Consider the following 18985-nt stretch of genomic DNA (forward strand, 5'->3'; position numbering starts at 1 on the left):
TTAACCTCCGCACATCCATCTTTGAGTTTTCATTCTTTGTCCCATTGCAGAAAGCAGTGCAGAAAAATAGGGCAAAATCTGCCTTTCCTGGGATTTTGTCAGTGTAGTCTGACTCCACAGATAAAGTTCCTAGAGAAATTTCTCCGTTATCCAATAGTTAGTGGAAGCTTTGGCAATTCATTGCCCTAAGTTTCTCAGAGAGCAGAATGCTTTGTGATTGGAATTTTTGCCAACCAAGCAGCTGAAATAATGAAAACCTGATGCTTTTGCCTTTTTAAAGAACCACCCAGCCTGGAGGATGCAGGGAAAATGCTAAATGAAACTGTGGTTGTGAATAATCCAGTCCATCTTGAATGCAGAGCATTGGGGAACCCTCTGCCAGGTATGCACATGCATCTCTCATGATGTGAAGAATGTCTGATAACAGGTTGTGACTTTTCTACATCTTCTGAAAAAAATGGATATTTATTAGCATGAAGTTAATTTTGTGGTATTTAAACTAGCTATAAACTATTAAACATTATTTATGATAGAGAATGTCAGTATATTGAGTGATGTGGAATAAGAATTGGAAATTCAGTGATTTCTTCTAATTAAACAAATGAAAAACACATGGATAATGTGCACCCCTATGCATACAGCAATGTCTTGTCTGTAGGCAACGATACTGTTAGAGTTCTATGAAATCAGCTGTAAGCCAGCTTTAAACACATCTACTCCTTTTCCCCATCAGGTCAATATTTTATGGGGCAGGGCAGACTTCAACAATACCTTAAGTGTTGAGTGTGCTCATCAAATGGGAACATATCTAGGACCTTGCCTAAAGTCTCTTGAAAACCATAGGATTCTCTCTGTTTGCTTCAGGCCTCTCGCATATGTAAATACAAATCTTTTCTGTGTGTGTACCATGGTTTCTGTGGCTTTCCCGAATGATTGGAGATTATACTAATGATTTTCTGGGTTCTCATGATATTCTAAGCTTTGAAAAGCAGGCTGCTTGCATCTGTTTGTTCTCATCTAGCTAAAGAGTGAAGGGATACCAGTAAAGTGTTAATTTGCACCAGTGCTCTCTTGAAGAAGGGTACCATCTTTTGGCTGAGATGCAAAAATGTCCTCATTTTTTGTTGTATTTTTTTTTGTTAATTTTGTTTTAGAATGATATCAGTTTTCCAGTTCTCATTTCCCATTTTTCAGCCTTTGAGATGAACTCTGCTTGCATTTTGTGTTTAAACTTCTCAGATGCTTCAGTTTAGCGTAGCAATACTTCAGGGTAAAAGGTGAAAAATGATATATATTGTGTATTTGAGGATTTTTCAACCTTGGTATTAGATGACTAGACATCATCAAAATAGATGCTTTATGTTACATTTTCCTAACTTCAGAACATTATTTCATAAGCATCTGGTGTGCAGGTACAATAGCTTCAAATTTGCTATTTAATCCTATAGGCATAGTCATTATTTTGCACAAATATTACTATGTTTCTCATTTCCTGGCTACTTTTTACTGTTATTAATTCTAATGAATATATATTTTATTTTAAATGTTGGTTTTATGTTTCTCGCAATTCACAGGGAAAATCTGAAGTATATTTGGACCTGTTTGTCAGGATAAATACTTCTGGCAATTTTTCCATTTAATTTTACAGCTATCACCTGGTACAAAGACAGTCGTCCGCTCACCAGTGCTACAAGTGTCACTTTTCTGAACAAGGGTCAGGTTCTGGAGATTGAGGGTGCTCAGATCTCTGACACTGGTGTTTACAGATGTGTGGCTGTCAACACTGCAGGCACAGCTGAGTTGTCCTACAGTCTTCAGGTTCATGGTAAGTATTAAAAACTTAGGAGAAACTGCTACCTGCACCACATTTGCTCTTTTAAATCTGCTTAGAAGTCTTACCGTCATTCATCACACCATCATCCTGGAAGAGATATGGCAGGGCTCAAGGGAGCACATTCATTCTTTGTTGTTGTTTGCTGTTTTTTTCCTTAGTGATACTAGGATACATGTTTTTAATGTTAGGAAGATGTCATAAGGGAACTTGATTTTTAGGGAGAATGAGCAGAGACACTAGATTTGTGGAAAAGATATTTATATTATCATTTAAATGGTTCAGAAAGACTTGAAATAGCTGTGTTTCACTGTAGATGACTTCAAAGTCTACAATAGATAAAGAAAGGACACAAGTCAAATGTTCTTTCATAACGCAAGAATCTTAAAGAAAAATGTACTGTGTTTAAAGAGGTGAAGTTGAAGTGTAGGTGCTTGCAGAAGTAAGACACCTGATCAAAAGCCAAATTGGAACTCTTCCACTAATTTCAAGTGGATTTTGGATCCTAATCCAAACTCATATCTGATAATATATGATAATCTGATGTATGCATATGCATGTAAGTTTTCCGAGGGAGTTTTCAACACAGAACTGTGGCCCAAATGTGGCACAGTGTCCCTGGCTGATATGCATGCTTAGTCAGTAGTTCCTATTAATGTTAATTAACAGATACGGAGTTGGGCCATACATTTCTGTTAGTTTAATGACTACCATGGGAGAGAATGAGGGCTCAAGGGCAATTAACCTCACCCAGTGATGAATTTACAGGAAATATTTAGAGCCAAGGTTGTAATTCTGTTTAAATTATGAAATAACTCCTAAGCATATGTTTATCTTCTTATAAGTAGTGGAGTTTCAGCAGAAATTTACAGAGTTTTCTAGGGAGCTAACACTTCCCACTTAGTGGCAAACACTAGACAAATAAAAGTGCTTCCCCTACCGTAACAGACATATATACAGTTGATACAGTTGCAGCCAGTGCTCATTGCATCAGAGGAAGCTGAAACACCTATCCATGAACCTTCTTAATTTAGCTTGTGAGATACAAAACTTAAAGGGAGTGCTTTTTGGATTTACCAGAAACAAGGTTATCATCCAGTTTATTTAGAGTTTGAGTTTGATAAGACAAAGGGTTTTTTTTTTCCTGTTAATAATGAAAGCAAGAAGGACTACTGAAGGAAGAACAGGCTCTGAAGTGTCTTACAGAAAGTTGTGCTAAATTTACTGACAGCCTGCTCTATGTTTTGTATGGCAGCTGGCCCTGTGAATGAGCATCTATCTTGGTTGACCGCTGCCTGTATTCGACAACTTCTGTTGTTAATATGAGTGTTGCAGATGCAGTAGCTGAGGTAGAAATCATTGGCTCATTTTTGCATTAAGAACAAGGCCTGATATTGCAGGCTTAACAACTGGGCAGGCCTATTCAGCCTGAAGGAATTCCAGCATAATATATTCCTATGATTTCACTGTACTAAGATTTTTGCACTTCTTTCTCATCACTTGAACCTTCTCTGACATTTAAGAACAGCGGATGCTATTGAAATGAAATGGAGATACTGCATGTACATAGAAGAAGATTATAAAATCACACTTGCATGTTTACTGGGATTTCTATTAATGAAATTTGTCTTAGGACAAGTAGTCTGAGCTGCATGCTGTTAGAGATGGTTGAATTTATTAATGCATCTTATTTCTATTAAGGAATACATAAACATTTTTTTTCTCATGTTGGATATGTATGAGTAGAATGCACTGTTCTCATTTGTTTCTAGGAGTGACTTCAAGTATTAAGCTTTTGTGATTGATAGTGAAAGTACAGGTATATGACCAAGTTTTAAGTGGTAGAAGCAATTTACATTGTTCTGATTTTCCTGATAAATGAAACATCTCTCTTTTTTAATATTTCAATTGCAAATGTTGAATGTCCGCAGAAAAAAGCTTTTTGATTTGAAAGCTGTTTTTTTCTCCTGTAAATGTATGCCAATGTTATGCCCACACTTGTTTGTTCATGAAGAAATAACAAAAGAAATGTACTGGAAATCTGAGGTATGTTCAGGTATGTTCCTGTCTCCCTTTTAAACATAACTCTACAAAATTTACTAGGCCTTACACTTAAAGTAATTGTTTTTATATGTCCCATTAAGATTATTCTTATCATAAGACAGGCAGATATTGTACATATTGAACTGGTAAGTATATGTTCTGCAAGACTGATTTATTACTCTGTGTATATGTTTGGTTTATTCAGTTTATCATATAAACTTCTCTAATTAATCTCCACCGCTGTTAATGCCTTTCATGAGGTCTAAATGGAATGTTATAAAAGTCTGAGGGAATATTTTCAGATTTTATGCTCTGGTTGCTGGGTGTCACAGCTGTTCTCTGGGCTGCACACTCAATCCTACTTACCTTGCTCACAGTAGTTTCACTGAAGTAATCTGACTGCTTATGTAAGTAGGAGTAGCATTTGGCACAGAGCAAACAAATGGCAGTAGTGCTAGCATTAGAAATCTTTCCAACAGTGAAATCTTTCCAATAGTGCCTTGCAGGAAGAGAAGCAAGTTCTAAAAGTAAGCATCCCATTTAATTTCATTTTGATAGATCTGAACTCTTACATAGCTGTCCAGCTTTATTTTCTTTTTTCAGTCCCACCATCAATCTCTGACAGCAGTGACATGGTGACGGCAGTGGTCAATCATCTGGTGCAACTGGAGTGTGAAGCCAGAGGCATCCCTGCACCCATCCTGACATGGCTAAAAGACAGCAGTCCTGTTTCCAGCTTTAGTGATGGTCTTCAGGTATTGGGTTCAAATCCCGCCATCCGTGTTATTTCCTGCTTTGGCATGAGCCTGTAAAGCCTGTGCAATTTAATGACAGAAAAAGTTGGAGGTTTTGGTATAAAGAGTATAAGGCTTTTTGCTCTGGGATATTGTTGCAAGCTTACAGTAATTACTGTGCAAAATGTGCTCATTATGGGTATATTGAAATAAGTTGGTCCTTTTAACTGATGTCATACTGAGTAAAAGTTTCCATAAGCGAGTTTCTCACTGACCGGCAAGAAGACTAAGCTGGACCACTTTTCTACACGGAAGAGATTCTTGGAGTTTAAGATTGCATAATGTCTCATTACAAAAAATAACAGCTTGAAGAAAAACAAGTCCCTGCTGTAAGGAGAGGGTTCTGAATCAACATAATAGGACATTGTTGCTTTCTGAATGCTATTTTTATGATGTGACAGACGAGAGGTGAAATTTGTGTAAGTATGTGGATTACTTTGGGCACAGACAGAAAATGTGACAATGTTTGAAAGTAGTGAGAGAGGGGAACGTCCTTATCGTGCAGAGACTTCTAAGTTCAAGAGTTTCCTATGGTTTGCATAAAGCCAGACTTTTGCTTTTTCAAGTCTTGATGAAGAAGAACAGTGGAGTGCAAGAAAGTGTTGGTAAAATATAGATGGTGGAAATCAGCATTTTGTTTGGAATAAAATCTAATCATTCTCATGTTTCTGCTTTACATCAAAGCACATATACTAAATATGCTGTGTTTCTTTTGCAGGTTCTGTCTGGGGGCCGAGTCCTGGTGTTGACTAGTGCTCAGATAAGTGACACAGGAAAATATACCTGTGTTGCAGTGAATGCTGCAGGAGAGAGCCAAAGAGATATAGATCTCAGAGTTTATGGTGAGATTTTCTGACAAATTTGCTGACAATGAATGAGGAAAACTGTTCGTGCTTTAGTGGTCCAGATGTTTAGTAACATTGAAGAAAAGCTGTTCCAAGCCGTAATGAAAGCCAAAGAGATCAGGAGGTGTGTTTGTGTGTACATGTATGTAAGTAAAAAATAAAGATAATAAATATATATATATGCACACAAAAGTATTAAAGTACATATGTTCTGTGTATCCTTGAAGAAATGTAGCTGCAACAATGAATTTGTAAGTTGTGTCACAAAGGCTCATTTATAAATGATAGGACAAAATGCGAATTTGTCTTTGCGTGAGTTATACGTTGATCCCTTATACAAAAGCTGTTATGGGGGTGAGAGCTCAGTGGTCTTTAATGAACCTTGATGAGTTAATGTGAATTTGCCACATATCTCTGAAATCTTTTCATTTTCAGGCCCTTGCTTGAAAGTCACCATTTGCCAAAATTGTGGTGTCTTTTTTAGTGCTAATCATGACACTGACTGAGCCCAATGAGACAACTTTGTCTCTTCTGAGAAGCAGGATATCACTTTAGCTATTGTGCTTTGCCAATTTTCCAAATTGTGTCAAGCAGTTAATTCTATATTCTTTTTAACATGTAAATGTATCTGTCCTCCTCGTTTCTTGTAGCTTGTTTGGCTTCCTCCTCATTTCTAGCAGCTTGTATAAGATGTTTTTTTGCATTTTGTTCTTAGAGATCGCTAGTGATGTACAGATATCAAAGAGCATTAATGGGCTGTCAGGTGGAAAGCCATGGAGTTTAGCTGTAGCAAGTTTAAAGTTTCCCTGGACAGTTGAATGTTCTGTACACCAGTGAAATGAGGATGTACAATGATCTGCCATTTTAGAAATCTTACAGTACTTTATGTGGACAGAAGGTTTTGGAATTCAAGAGCCCTTGATGTTTTGTTTTTGCTTTCAGATTAGTTGGGAGAAAAATGTTTTTACTCTGCCAATCTCTAACTGCATGGCAACTGTAAGCAGAACTCTGGAAATTTTACAAGTTAGAAGATTGCATGTTTTCTTAGGCTAATAGAGACAGCTGTTTAAATTGTTTGCTTTCGTGTTTGGCTTTCAGAATAATCTTGTAAAGGCACTGTGGTTGGGATACTCACTTGTGACTTGAGTCATGGCTACTTATTGCATCTGCCAGAGGCAGTTGAGAAAGTCAGGATTCTGGCACAGCAAACTCAGGTTTAAATTGGGTTATAACATTTTGTATCTACAACAAAGAATAACAAGGTACCTTTTGGAGTTTGAGGAGAACTGTATTTGTATACATAAGTGCAAAAGTAGTATGGATCTACTTACTGTTCCTTTGGTTTTGGAATCTCTGTCCCTTTTAGCTAGAAGAAATGAAAAGAGGCAGTTAAAAGTTGTGTAAGTAAAGTTACTGTTGTAATTTTACTGTTATTGAGCTTCTGCAGGGTGATCTTGAGTGAGGTTGTTACAGAAAGTAATTTCTCTGTTAGGACTTAACCTGGTCATATATTTACCATGAGCATATAATTACCGTGAGCATAATTAGATTAATTTTAAACTTTATTTCTTCAGAAACAAATGATCTAGTGTCTGTCTTTCCACATTTCATGAACTCAGTTTCTTTCTACTGCATTTCAGTTTATTTAGCTGGGGGGAAATATAGTTGGTGGAAAAGTATTTGGAAATAAATTTACCTTCTGCAGTAGTGGATCAGCTTCCAATGTTCAGTTCCATAATACTCATAAAGAACCTGGGCCTTTGTGAGTTCTACAAAGAAAGATAAACAGATTTGTTTTCAGTTACTTTATTTCTTATCCACAGGGACCAGAATTTTCCCTAACTTATTTCCAAACTGTGAAATCAACTGTTTTGATGAATACTTCCTGTGCAAGAAAAACAAAACTTTGTTGTTAGTGTTATTTTTCAGGACATCTTGAGAACTGTATTGATGGTCTGCTGAGTACAACTTTGGGATTTTCTATAATCTCCTTTGTGCTAATTAATTCAATATCTTTTTGTTCGAAGTGAAGCCAAGACTATTTCTCGTGAATGGTCCCACTGCTTCCCTTCTTACTCACATATTTTGGGCAGCCAGATGTGCACTTTCTGAACTAACAGATTTCTAAGCTAGAAAGTGAGGGAAATGCAGCAATAAAAACTTTTCTATTTGACCTTGGTCAACATTTTGTTGGGCAAAGTGAACTGTCTTAGTACACAAAAAGTATTAAAAAACTCACTGGATATATGTTACTAGATGAAGTAATTTCTTGCTAGAAGTGTTTTGATTTTGCAAGTATTTAATTGCAGACCTAAAGTTGCCTTAATGTTAAGTTTGTAGTGAGTATGCCTTCTGGTTTTAAATTGAAAGAAATGAAGATGAATCCCTATCAAATGCTTTAAGGATTTAAGAATGTATCTTCCATTAGGAGCACTAACGAGTTGTCGTCTGGATCATGCTTGAGCACCCCAGTAAAAGTATTTTTGCTCTCTAGTTTGCTGTTGTTAACTAAATGAGATAAACTAAGTTTATCATCAGGGTTCCCAAGTTCTGTTTCACCGTCTCTGATCTGGAAAAGGTAATTTCCAATAGAAAATTGATGGTAAGCTGCAGCAGCGCAGTGTGATGGCCTGCTGCACACATCTCACCATTTTCCAAGGCAGTTTGTGTCTCGGCTGAAATTGCTTTAAAACTCATGAAGTGCCAGTGTTTTGTTAACAACTCAAAGCTGCTTCAGCAGTCTGAAAGTCTCATCTGACTGTGATCCAGCCTGCTGTTAGTAAAGGACACTAAGCTTAGCTGTGAATAACAATATAAAGTCATGGACAGCAAGAAGTTCTCAGTCATTAGTCTTTTAATTTAATGTCATCTTCTCAGTGTAATGTTTCTTCCTTGATTTGGGGAGTTCTTTTCAATGCCAGCTGTGAACAGTTTCCCAATAAAAAATTGCTCACTTGCTGATTTTCAAAGTTTAGTACTCAATTGTTTCTCAATTGCTTTGTTTTCAGAAAAACAGCTAAAGTTAAAAATGGGGAAAATGTATGCATTGATTTTATTATTTTTTTTTAAATACCATTCAAGAACAGCTAATAGGTTGCAATTTAAACGTGCCCAGAAGCATTTTTGTCTTCTACATAGACTATTTCTCCTCCAAAACCTGATTTTTCTCTCCTGTAATTTGGAAATGTGTGATAATGAGGCTCTTGCTGCAGCTGTTGTACAAACTTAAATAGAATGCTCAGTGCCAACAGTTGCAGTAATTACCTAGAAACACCACAGAACAGAAAATAACGTGACAGCAAATCACATCTACTGGTGATTAATTCATTAACCATTTCACTTGGCTGGAACCGCCTAATTTTTGTTCTGTCTTTTGTATTTGGCAATGTCTGGACAAAATTCTCCTTAAAGTCAGAGTTCTTCTTAAAGCCAAGTACACATGCTGGCATTGTCTGAAACAGTTTATGACATTTTAGGCCAAGCTTGCTGATTATCTTGTGAATATTTACACTCATTAACTCTTCTGTCCTTTAATCAGGAACATATATTTCTCCAATCTTTATATAAAAGTGAATTTCCTTTCTAAATGTATTTCGAGTATTTTTCTTCTAGCCCTGGCTTATCTGTGCAACTTCTCTGTGACTGATCTTTTACTACTATTTATGTTGTGCAGAGGATATTCTGTAGATAAAATTTCTGGTGCTTATTGAGATCTAAGGTTGGATGTCAAAAAGGTAGTAACTGCCATATTATTTTTGTTAAACAAAGACTTGTTAACTCTACAGTATGTGTTACTATGGGGAGTCTGCAATACCCAAAGACCTCTTTTTCTGATATATTGCTGTAGTTCCACCAAACATCATGGGAGAGGAACAAAATGTCTCTGTGCTCATCAGCCAGGCAATGGAGCTGCTCTGCCAGAGCAATGCTGTTCCCCTGCCCATGCTGACGTGGCTCAAAGATGGGCGACCCTTGCTGAAGAAACCAGGTCTTAGCATCTCTGAAGATGGAAGTGTGCTGAAGGTAAGCTGGGCAGTCAGGATGCATCAGGAAACTTCCTGGGGAGTGTACCCATCAGGAGGGTGCTGGGTGTGTGTTAGAGCCTGAATAGCATTAATGGGGCAACAGAGCAGTGCAGAAGACTGACAGACAACAGACATCTAAATGTTTATTTACAGATTTTGCAGGAGTTGCACTGTTACTAATATTAGGGAGACAGGTGTAAGCATAAAAATTAAAACCTGAGCAGCTTCACCCTGTAACCTTCCTATGTAACAGTGTAAGAAAAAATCCAGGTTTTTGTTTTCTTCCTAGATTGAAGGAGCTCAAGTACAGGACACTGGCCGTTACACTTGCGAAGCGACAAATGTTGCTGGGAAAACTAAAAAGAACTATAATGTCAATATCTGGGGTAAGATTTGTTAAGCTTATTTCAGGAGTGGGAATGGAGTTCAGAGTGAAGTTATGATGTGAGACACTGAAATCCTCTGTGGTTCATAAACTCATAAATGCTGTGGTTCAAACAGGGTGACTTTTTCTTATTTTCTTTAGTTCAACACTTTCAAGAAGGTGTACATATTCTCCAAATTTCTTTGATTTGGTTCTAAATTAATACCAGATACTTTGTAGGCTTTTTTCAGTTTGGGTTTCCATGCATGACTAGTTCAGGGATCTAACTAACCAGTTTTGTGTCCGGTTCCTATTTATTCACTCTAATGTCATTTAGAGTAACTTACTAGCCTTTAAATTTTAAAATGCTGAAGCATGGAAATTCAGATTAAAAAAAAAAAGCTATTTTTCCTAGCTTTATATGCTCTACAAAGTTACTGGCACTAAATCATAGTAATAGCATTAGTGAAATGTTTCTGTCGTTAGATGATGTATGAGGCACAGTGTTTCTTTGAGATGTTGATTTTTGGGTAGCTTTTCCTGCCCCATTGCTTTCTCCCATATACCAATTGAAATGCTTTGAATTCACAAAACTACAATTAGATAACAGGGTTTTTAATGATTAAACAAAATATTTATTATAGAATAATGTCATTATTTATTTAAAAGAAACATTGATGTTGTTTAAATTTGGGAATGGATATTGCCATACCATGTGAGATCATGAGCTATTCCCACATTAAGCATACACAATTGCAGAATTGTAGGGGTTGGAAGGGACCTCTAGAGATCAAGTCCAACCCATGCTAAAGCAGTTTCCCTGTTGCAGGTCGCACAGTTAGGCACCCAGACAGTTCTTGAATATGTCCATAGAAAGCGACTCCACACCTTCACTGGGCAGTGCTCTGTCACTCTGATAGTGAAGAAGTTCTTCCTTGCTGGAACTCCCTGTGTTCCAGTTTCTGCTCGTTGTCCGTTATTCTACTGTTGCTTTCCAGTGAAAAGAGTCTGCTCCCATTGACTTGACTCTTGCACTTTAGATGTTTATAAACACTGATGAGAACCCGTCTCAGCCTTTTCTTCTCCAGACTGAAGAGTCCCAGGTCTCAGCCTTTTCTCACACAGGAGATGCATCAGATCCCTAATCATCTTTGTGGCCCTCCACTGGACTCATTGGACATCCCTGCTTTTCTTAAACTGGGGAGCCCAGAACTGAACACAGTAGTCTAAATGTGGCCTCACCAGAGTAGAGCAGAGGGGGAGGATCACCTCTCAACCTGCTGGCCACACTTTTCTTAATGCACTGTAGCATTGGCCTACTTGGCCACCAGGGCATGCTGCTGGTTCATGGCCAATCTGTTGTCCAGCAGGACTCCCAGGTCCTTCTCTACAGAGCTCCTCAGCCCACAACCTGTACTGATACATGCTGTTATTCCTCTCCAGCTGCAGGACCCTGCACTTGCTCTTGTTGAAGCTCATCAGGTTAATTTCTGCCCAGCTCTCCTGTCTGTCCAGGTCTTGTTGAATGCAGCATATATGTCCCTTTACCATGCATGTCATCATCATCTGCGATCTCTTCCTTCCCCAGATTTCTAGGTTTTGCACTGTTGCAAAGGACCTTTGGTGCAGGAGGAATAAGGATTGTTCCTTTGTTCAGTGAGACCATTTCAGGAGGATTTGGGGAGAAGGGATAACTACTTGCTTGTTAACAGCTTTGATGGACTAAGCTTAATAGAAAGTAAAAGTTGCCCATGAAAGTTGCCTCTGGGTAACTGTTTAGAATTATAGTCTTTGTTTACACTCAGAGACTGAAAGTCTTGCCTGCCATATTTTTCAGTTTTAGCCATTCATTCTGAAGCCAATACATCTGCTTGCTGCTAAACAAGTCTGAAGTGTCAGAAGGAGAAACTGCCTGCTATTGTGTGCATTTTAAATATGCTGGATAAGTTACTCCATTTTCAGCCTACATTCTCATCTACTTTTTTTGGTCTCTTTTCAAGTATTACCTACATTATTTTCACCTAAAGAAAATCATTTCCCCATTGCAAGAAGGCGGCTATCCCTTCCCTACTGATTGATCCAAAGTTCTTTAAAACTCTGAGAATCACCTTAAAAACAGTGATCGATTTTGTCTGCAGCTGGCTTACAGTCACAGAGCTGTTAACAAAGTTGGCACTCTGCTGTAGTGGGTCATCTGAAGGGATGGGGTCCTTCGTGTTGTAGGTAGCAGCCAACATGTTGCTGCAGGAGAAATGTGAGGGAACAACTATGTCTGAATTTTAAAAGTTGTTTAAAGCCAGCCAGAAATAGATCCTGTTCCTGCACTAGAGCTCAGGGGCAGGAATGATTGATGCAATTATTCTTAAGTATATTATTCCCTGCCCAGGGTCTGGTTTGCATTGCCAGTAGGTGAAAGCAACCCTTATAATTCCTTCAGAGCATAATGGGACACATTTGCATGAAGATCAGTTTGGTTGTACTGTTGACTGATATCATTTTGCTTCAAATGATATTTGGCATTTATTTTTAGTTCCACCAAGTATTTATGGTTCAGATGACATCTCTCAGCTGACAGTAATTGAAGGGAGCCTGATAAGCTTGACATGTGAGTCTACTGGCATTCCACCACCTAGTCTTACCTGGAGAAAGAATGGTGAGTGACCATCTGCTGTCTTTTTTAATAAAGAAAATGTAATAATTTTGATTTGCCAGTTCTTCTTTATCCTCTGAATATTTTAGATGGTGCCTTCTGGTATTGAGTAGAAAACAACAGCGGTAGATTATGACATGCTCTCTAATCACCTCAGCTTGGCTTAGGTGCCGTTATTCCTAAAGTAGTGCAAGGAGGGCACAGTGCAGAGATGTCTTAGCTGACGTAAAACTGGACAGTTCATACACACTGATGAAGTGCTTAACCTCTCTCACTACACTTGGTACTATATAGTGCAGTGGGAAAGCATCAAGTCTGACTTATGTATCCCAGCAGGCCTAGCTATGCGTCACAGTGCAGTACTGTGGGGCAGAGCTGAACTTGTGATCTGCTGTGTAACATAGACTTATCCTCAAAATCTCTCTTGAAATACGCAGCTGTGGCACCCTGCCAAGTGATGAAAATGCAGTTAGTGTAGTAGTTGCTTTGGGGGGTTTACTGAACCTTTCTCTCGTATCATCTTAATATATAAGAGTAGTTTGCACACCTTTTTGCTGTAGGGTTAGAACGAATCATTGACAAAGTGTTTTTACAAAACAGTAGACAATAGTAGGCATTTTTAGCACCTTCTTTTAAGCGTGGACACTATTGGAGACAGAGTATTAGATAAAATAAGGTGTTGAATTCTTCCAGCACGGTAATTTTTTTGTTATTTATCAACTTTACCTATCTGTCTGAAGGCATAGTTTAGTGTTGTGTGCACCCTCCTTTATTAATTACATCTTGTAGAAAGAGCAAATTTTAATTTTTTTTCTGCCAAAGTTTTTCAGAGAAAATGAGATGTATCAGCCTCTTCTATACCTTGCCTCACCCTGCCTCTTCGCAGCCTGTAAAGCACACTATGAAATGATTGAACAATGTGCTGCAGTGCTGAAGGATGTACACTTAAATAGTTGAAAGCAAATTTGAACCTGTTTGAAAGTCTAGAATGTAGTGCAATTTTGGATCTAACTCAGGAGTCAAATTTTTTGTCACCTTTGCACATTTTCTTAGGGAAATAGTGGGAAATGAAAATTCAGCTTTTATGAGTAATCAGTGGGAGATGTACTCTTTCTGTCACAAAAATTTCCCTGCAGTTTACAAAGATGATAATAGTTGCCAAGCCTGAGTTCTCAAAGATTTAAAAGTCTGCTCAGAGAAGGTCTCATAATTTTGCTGAACTGTAACCATTCCAGTTCTGCTCAGCATTTCCTGGGCGGAAGTATGTGCATGCATGCCACATGACACACAGTATGCAGATGGCCAGGTGTGGATCACATATCTAAAGTGTTAGCATACTGAATGGCCTGGCTGAGATGATCATACACGGTATGTGCAGGAAGTCAGGTTTTATTGAAAATAATGAATTTGTGGAAATTCCCAAGACATTTTGTATGTTTGTGAGCATGAAGAGAATTGCTGTGTTGTAGCTAAAATTGCTCTAAGTCAGCAAAGTAGTATAAGAAGTCCTTAGAATCTGTTTGCACAAAGTTCCTGACGTCTGGGAAAACTCTGATATAGCAATTCTAAAATGGAAATTGTGCAGTTCAGTGACTGTTAAATAAGCCATTGGAATTCACATCACTGAGCAAGCTCGTTGCCGTTCTCTGTGCTTTTATCTGAAAGAATGTCTCTTTCAGGCTCACCACTTGTGGCTGACCAGTCAGGAAGGTTACGGATATTATCTGGAGGCAGGCAGCTGCAGATTTCAATTGCTGAAATGTCTGATGCTGCATCTTACATTTGTATTGCTTCAAATGTAGCTGGAAGTGCAAAGAAAGAATACAGCTTGCAAGTGTACAGTAAGTCACCATGAAGTGTTCTGAATGAGCATGTTATGTAAGTGTTGTCTGTGTGGTGGGGTTAAGCTGCAAAATGTCTAATCAGGATGATTCCAGGGTACTCAGAGGAGATTTGTGATTGTAATTTTGTCAGTTTGGATTTACCAAGAAGCTACCTGTATGTCTTGAAAGGGCATCTGACCACAGATTAACTACAGGATATAGCACATGGCAGGTAGTGCAGCATTTCCTGTCACTGGACTGTAGTAGTGAGGACAATTAGTTTGAAGTAGTTGAAATTTTCCAGTTTTACTGCAAATTCAGTATTTTGTTCAGGATTAAAGTGATCTATTTTTAAACCCTTTAAATCCCATGAAAAAGAAAATCTTCAAAAATCTGTAGGGATTGACAGAATTTTGAACATTTTTTTCTATTTGATTGTATTTTTAAAATTGCCTGTAAGTTACATTTTTAAAAACATTTTTTCTTTGTGGGTGGGGAAAGGGAAGGTTGGTTGTGTTTTCTCAGCCCTGGGGAAATTGTTATGTATTTGCAGAGTGTTCTTTACAGAGTTGCCAGCAGTGACCCACAAGACCCAAGCTGTCTCAACTTGTCTCTGCCAAGCTTGATTATTTTTCTGTTCAGAAGCAGGTGAAGATCCTGAAGTGTGTTTCTTTTCCTTTTGTAGTTCGCCCAACGATACTGGACAGTAGTGGCCACCCATCAGAAGTTGTTGTTGCCCAGGGAAGTGAAATTTCCCTAGAGTGCAAGGCTCAAGGTATTCCAGAGCCAGCAGTAACATGGATGAAGGATGGTCGTCCGCTGGTCAGTGGAAGGGACATAGCAATACTTCATGATGGGCACTTTCTTCAACTGAGAAATATCCAGGTGTTGGACACGGGTCGCTATGTCTGTGTTGCTGCCAATGTGGCAGGGCTGTCTGACAGAAAATATGATTTAAATGTTCATGGTGAGTGTGCAAAAAATGAGGCATGTATAACAGAAACAAAGCAGGGCGAGAAACAAAGTTCGCCTGAGGATATCCAATAAATACTTGTGTATTTAAACATGGTGACTATACTTACTGCAAGCCTTATTCATAACACATTTTCATCTGCAATCTATTCCCTCAGGTGCTTCATCTCCCAAGAACAGAAAATCAGGATATAGGACAGTCTTGTGTGACGTTAGGTCCAATTCTGTGATAACGAAGTGTTCTTTGGGATTCTGCAGTAGGAGGCAGAGGTTAAGGTTTAACCAAGAACACCACACTCATGGCCCCTGCCAGAGGACAGTTACATGAGCATAGCCCATATCTCAAGTTTCTAATCATCAGATTTTCTTGTTTTGTGCTATCAGAAGAATTTAAGATGGTACCTCGAACTATAATTCATTTTGGTAATTTGACTTAATGGGATTGATTAGAACATCACGCTACATTAGAGCCATTCTAACTCAGGCACTTATTTTGAATATGATTTTTAGTGCTTCATTGAACATTGAATATTTGTGTTTAGAAAGGGTAAAGCCAAGAGAGAAAGAGGCATTCTGGAGTTACTGTGCCACTGAACTAGGACAGCAATTTACAGGAATTTAGCTGTGATTTCCTCTGCAAATCCCACCGTTTCACAGAGACTTTCGGTTATCTCTGTAGAGTAGTTTTATGTCTTACATCTTGCACTTAAGTGGGAAAGCTTGTACAACAATCAGAAATGGTTTGGGAGAGAAAAAAACACAGTGTAGGATGAAAATAAACATGAATTATCATTGTTGACAACGAGAGGCCAAAGTGAATTACCAAATAATTTTTGTTTTACTTTGTTTGCTGCACTGTATTGTCAAAGTTCTGGATAGTAAAAAGAAACTTTAGATCTTCTCAGGCTGCTTAGTCTGGATGATGTTCAATTCTTGAGCCCAGGGTTTTTTTTTGTTTTAAAGAATGATCTGCAGAACTGAAATTACTTTTACTCCTAGCAAAGAAAATCTATAAATAAATTTGAGGCAGTTACTTTAGTAGAGGAATTGTTCTTTCCATTAGCAAAATAATTCTGTCATTCTTAACATTTTCCCTAGTGTTTCATTCAATATTAGAAATTGTACTTAATGTATAATGGATAGAACTACTATAAACTGTTATTTTCTAGGGATTTTAAGCTATTAAATGAAGGTAGTAGTACTCATAGAATTAATTTTTTTTTTTTCCACATAGTTGCACAGAAAAAAATACTTATCAGTTTAAGAAATGTCTCAGTTTTGTAGCTCCTCACTTGCCAAGCTTATCTTTACTTGGTTGACAGAATATTTTGAGAGGAAAATTAACTTTCATTTGTTTTGCAATGTGACTTTTCTTTCCTCTTTTTCCATAGTTCCCCCAAGTATTGCTGGTGACCTTCAGTTGCCCGAGAACATCAGCACTGTGGAGAAGAATCCCATCTCTCTAGATTGTGAAGCCTCAGGAATTCCCTTGCCATCAATAATGTGGCTCAAGAATGGATGGCCTGTCACTTCAAACACCTCAGTGCGAATCCTCTCAGGTACAGCATACATTTAAAGCTGTGGCTATTTTTTTAAACAGGGAGTGCAGTGAAGGCTTTTCCGTAGTGTGAGCATTGCACAGACAAAAAAGTTTGACTTAGTAATCCAAACTGGTTGCAGCACTTGGTAAATAGCTGATGTACACTAGGAAAGTTGTTACCGAATGCTACACATGTGAGTTGAAAGTGTGGTAACTATTCGGTCTGCGTGATGGAATTAAGCCATATTTCTGGCTGTTACGGTGTATCAGTCCAGTATGTATATCCAGGAATGCATCAGATAATGACATCTTGGGAAGAAACTTATCATTTGCAATGGGGAAGACAGATATGATTCATAGCGATCTAGTTTTTTAAACCAGCTTCACCTACAAAGAACTAGTACAGATGTCTTTTATGATAAGTAGCAGTTGACAAGAAATATCTGAAACAGGAAGGGCTCAGTACCTGTTCCTGTAAACCATCATTTTTGGCAATACTGTAGGGAAGTGAGAGTACTTGACTGGCAGCTGCAGTTTTGTTAGAGCTTTATGTTTACAGTAGGAAATGGAGTTAGCAGCACTTGAAATTACAAATGGAAGATGTGTACTAAGCAGGCAATACATTTTACGTTGTGTCTGGGGCTCAGCTTTATGAACTGTGTAGAAGTAATTAAGTATTTGTCTACAACTGAGATGTATGGACAACAACTGGAATGATTCTAGCTAGAAATCTCTATTTCCAATATTCCATGTAGTTACCAAACTATCCTACATGGAATATGAGAAAACTGTCAGAGAGATGAACTAAAAGGTACGTAGAAGCTCAACTAAAATTGAATTTCAAGCTGGAATTTTTCAGCATTTTTTTCCATCGCTGTAGCTTTTGACATTGCAGGTAGTCCTATTTTCTGCTTTTTTAATTGTGGAGAAAGGGGTGGGTGATAATTGTACTGTACAATCCTGGCCATTTGAGTTGGTACACATTCCTTTTGGTGCATAGTTGCCATCAACAAAAATCATGTCTTCTGGGCTTGAGTGTCCCTGTTCTGCCTGAGTCAGGAAGAATGAGACACAAAAAAATGTTATTGTCTCTGAATGTTAGCTGTACTGGGAAACAGACCAGAACTTGGTGCTTTGTTTTCCTGCAAACTTTGTGCTTTCATGTAGTTCTTCAGAAAACTATACCTTGTAGTAGTGAGCTGGGACCAACAAGGCATTTGAGACTTTGTGCCTGTAAAGAAAAACAAAAAACCCTCTTTGACTAATGCTGAGAGGTAAAACGTTACTCTACCAAAGTAAGATTTCAGTTCTGTTGATTGAAAAAATACTTGGTGTTGCAGATGATTTAAATGTGTGGACACACTGCTGTCAACTGTGAGTCTGATAATTGAGATACTATGCTGGTGTTTGCTTTTGAAGATGCTTCATGTAGTTCCTTTAGGAAAAAAAAGAAAACTTTAACTATGCCACCACATCTGCAATTCTTGCAGAGCTAGCTTTAGGAAAGAGAGACACTTTTATTAAATTGTAGCCAAACGTGGAGAATCGTATCCTGCCTCAGCACTGGAGCTCTGGGTGTGCAAGTGTATGGAAAAGCAGGCAGGTATCTTCTTTTTTTTGCATCTTACATGGCTTTGGTTAGGGTGTGCATGGGAAAAGGGATCAGTGTGAAATGGGAGTGCAAGAGAAATCCTTTCTCGGTCACACAGTACTCCCTCCAGCAGGTGTGATTTCTTGAGTGGAGGCACATCCACCAATGAGGTTAAGCAGTTTCTTCCTTCAAAGCACAAGGCCGGGAATGTAAATTTCTGGGATGCATCCTGATTATGAGACCCTGTAGAAGTCTGCAGACAGGAGATGCACAGTTCAGATGTGATGTCCTGTGTGGTAATGATTGCTAATGTGAGAGCAACTGATGAGAGACTGGAAAAGGCTGAAGGTTGGCCACATTTGCTTTTACTCTTAAATGCTCATTGATGCTTGTTTTGTTGTTCCTCTGCCAAAAAAAAGAAGCAAAGACTCTTCTAGGTCAATGTTTTTGGTCCTCTGATCAAGCATACTTAAAAATTATATGCATTTGCTTATAAAATAGCTTTAT

The 18985-nt window shown here is 38.2% G+C and overlaps 1 protein-coding gene across 1 annotated transcript in view; it reads left to right on the forward strand.

Moving 5' to 3' along the window:
• The window catches only part of HMCN1 (hemicentin 1), a 184281-nt gene that overhangs the window by 102334 nt on the left and 62962 nt on the right, over window positions 1-18985 (forward strand). Inside the window, exons 38-47 of the mRNA XM_031554941.1 lie at window positions 281-382; window positions 1649-1825; window positions 4478-4629; window positions 5387-5510; window positions 9361-9536; window positions 9828-9924; window positions 12433-12555; window positions 14232-14393; window positions 15061-15342; window positions 16739-16906. Of these exons, the coding sequence (XP_031410801.1) occupies window positions 281-382; window positions 1649-1825; window positions 4478-4629; window positions 5387-5510; window positions 9361-9536; window positions 9828-9924; window positions 12433-12555; window positions 14232-14393; window positions 15061-15342; window positions 16739-16906 (1563 nt within the window). The remainder of the gene's footprint in view (window positions 1-280; window positions 383-1648; window positions 1826-4477; window positions 4630-5386; window positions 5511-9360; window positions 9537-9827; window positions 9925-12432; window positions 12556-14231; window positions 14394-15060; window positions 15343-16738; window positions 16907-18985) is intronic.

This window comes from Meleagris gallopavo, chromosome 10 (genome assembly GCF_000146605.3).
Source record: "Meleagris gallopavo isolate NT-WF06-2002-E0010 breed Aviagen turkey brand Nicholas breeding stock chromosome 10, Turkey_5.1, whole genome shotgun sequence".
NCBI classification, from domain to species: Eukaryota; Metazoa; Chordata; class Aves; order Galliformes; family Phasianidae; genus Meleagris; species Meleagris gallopavo.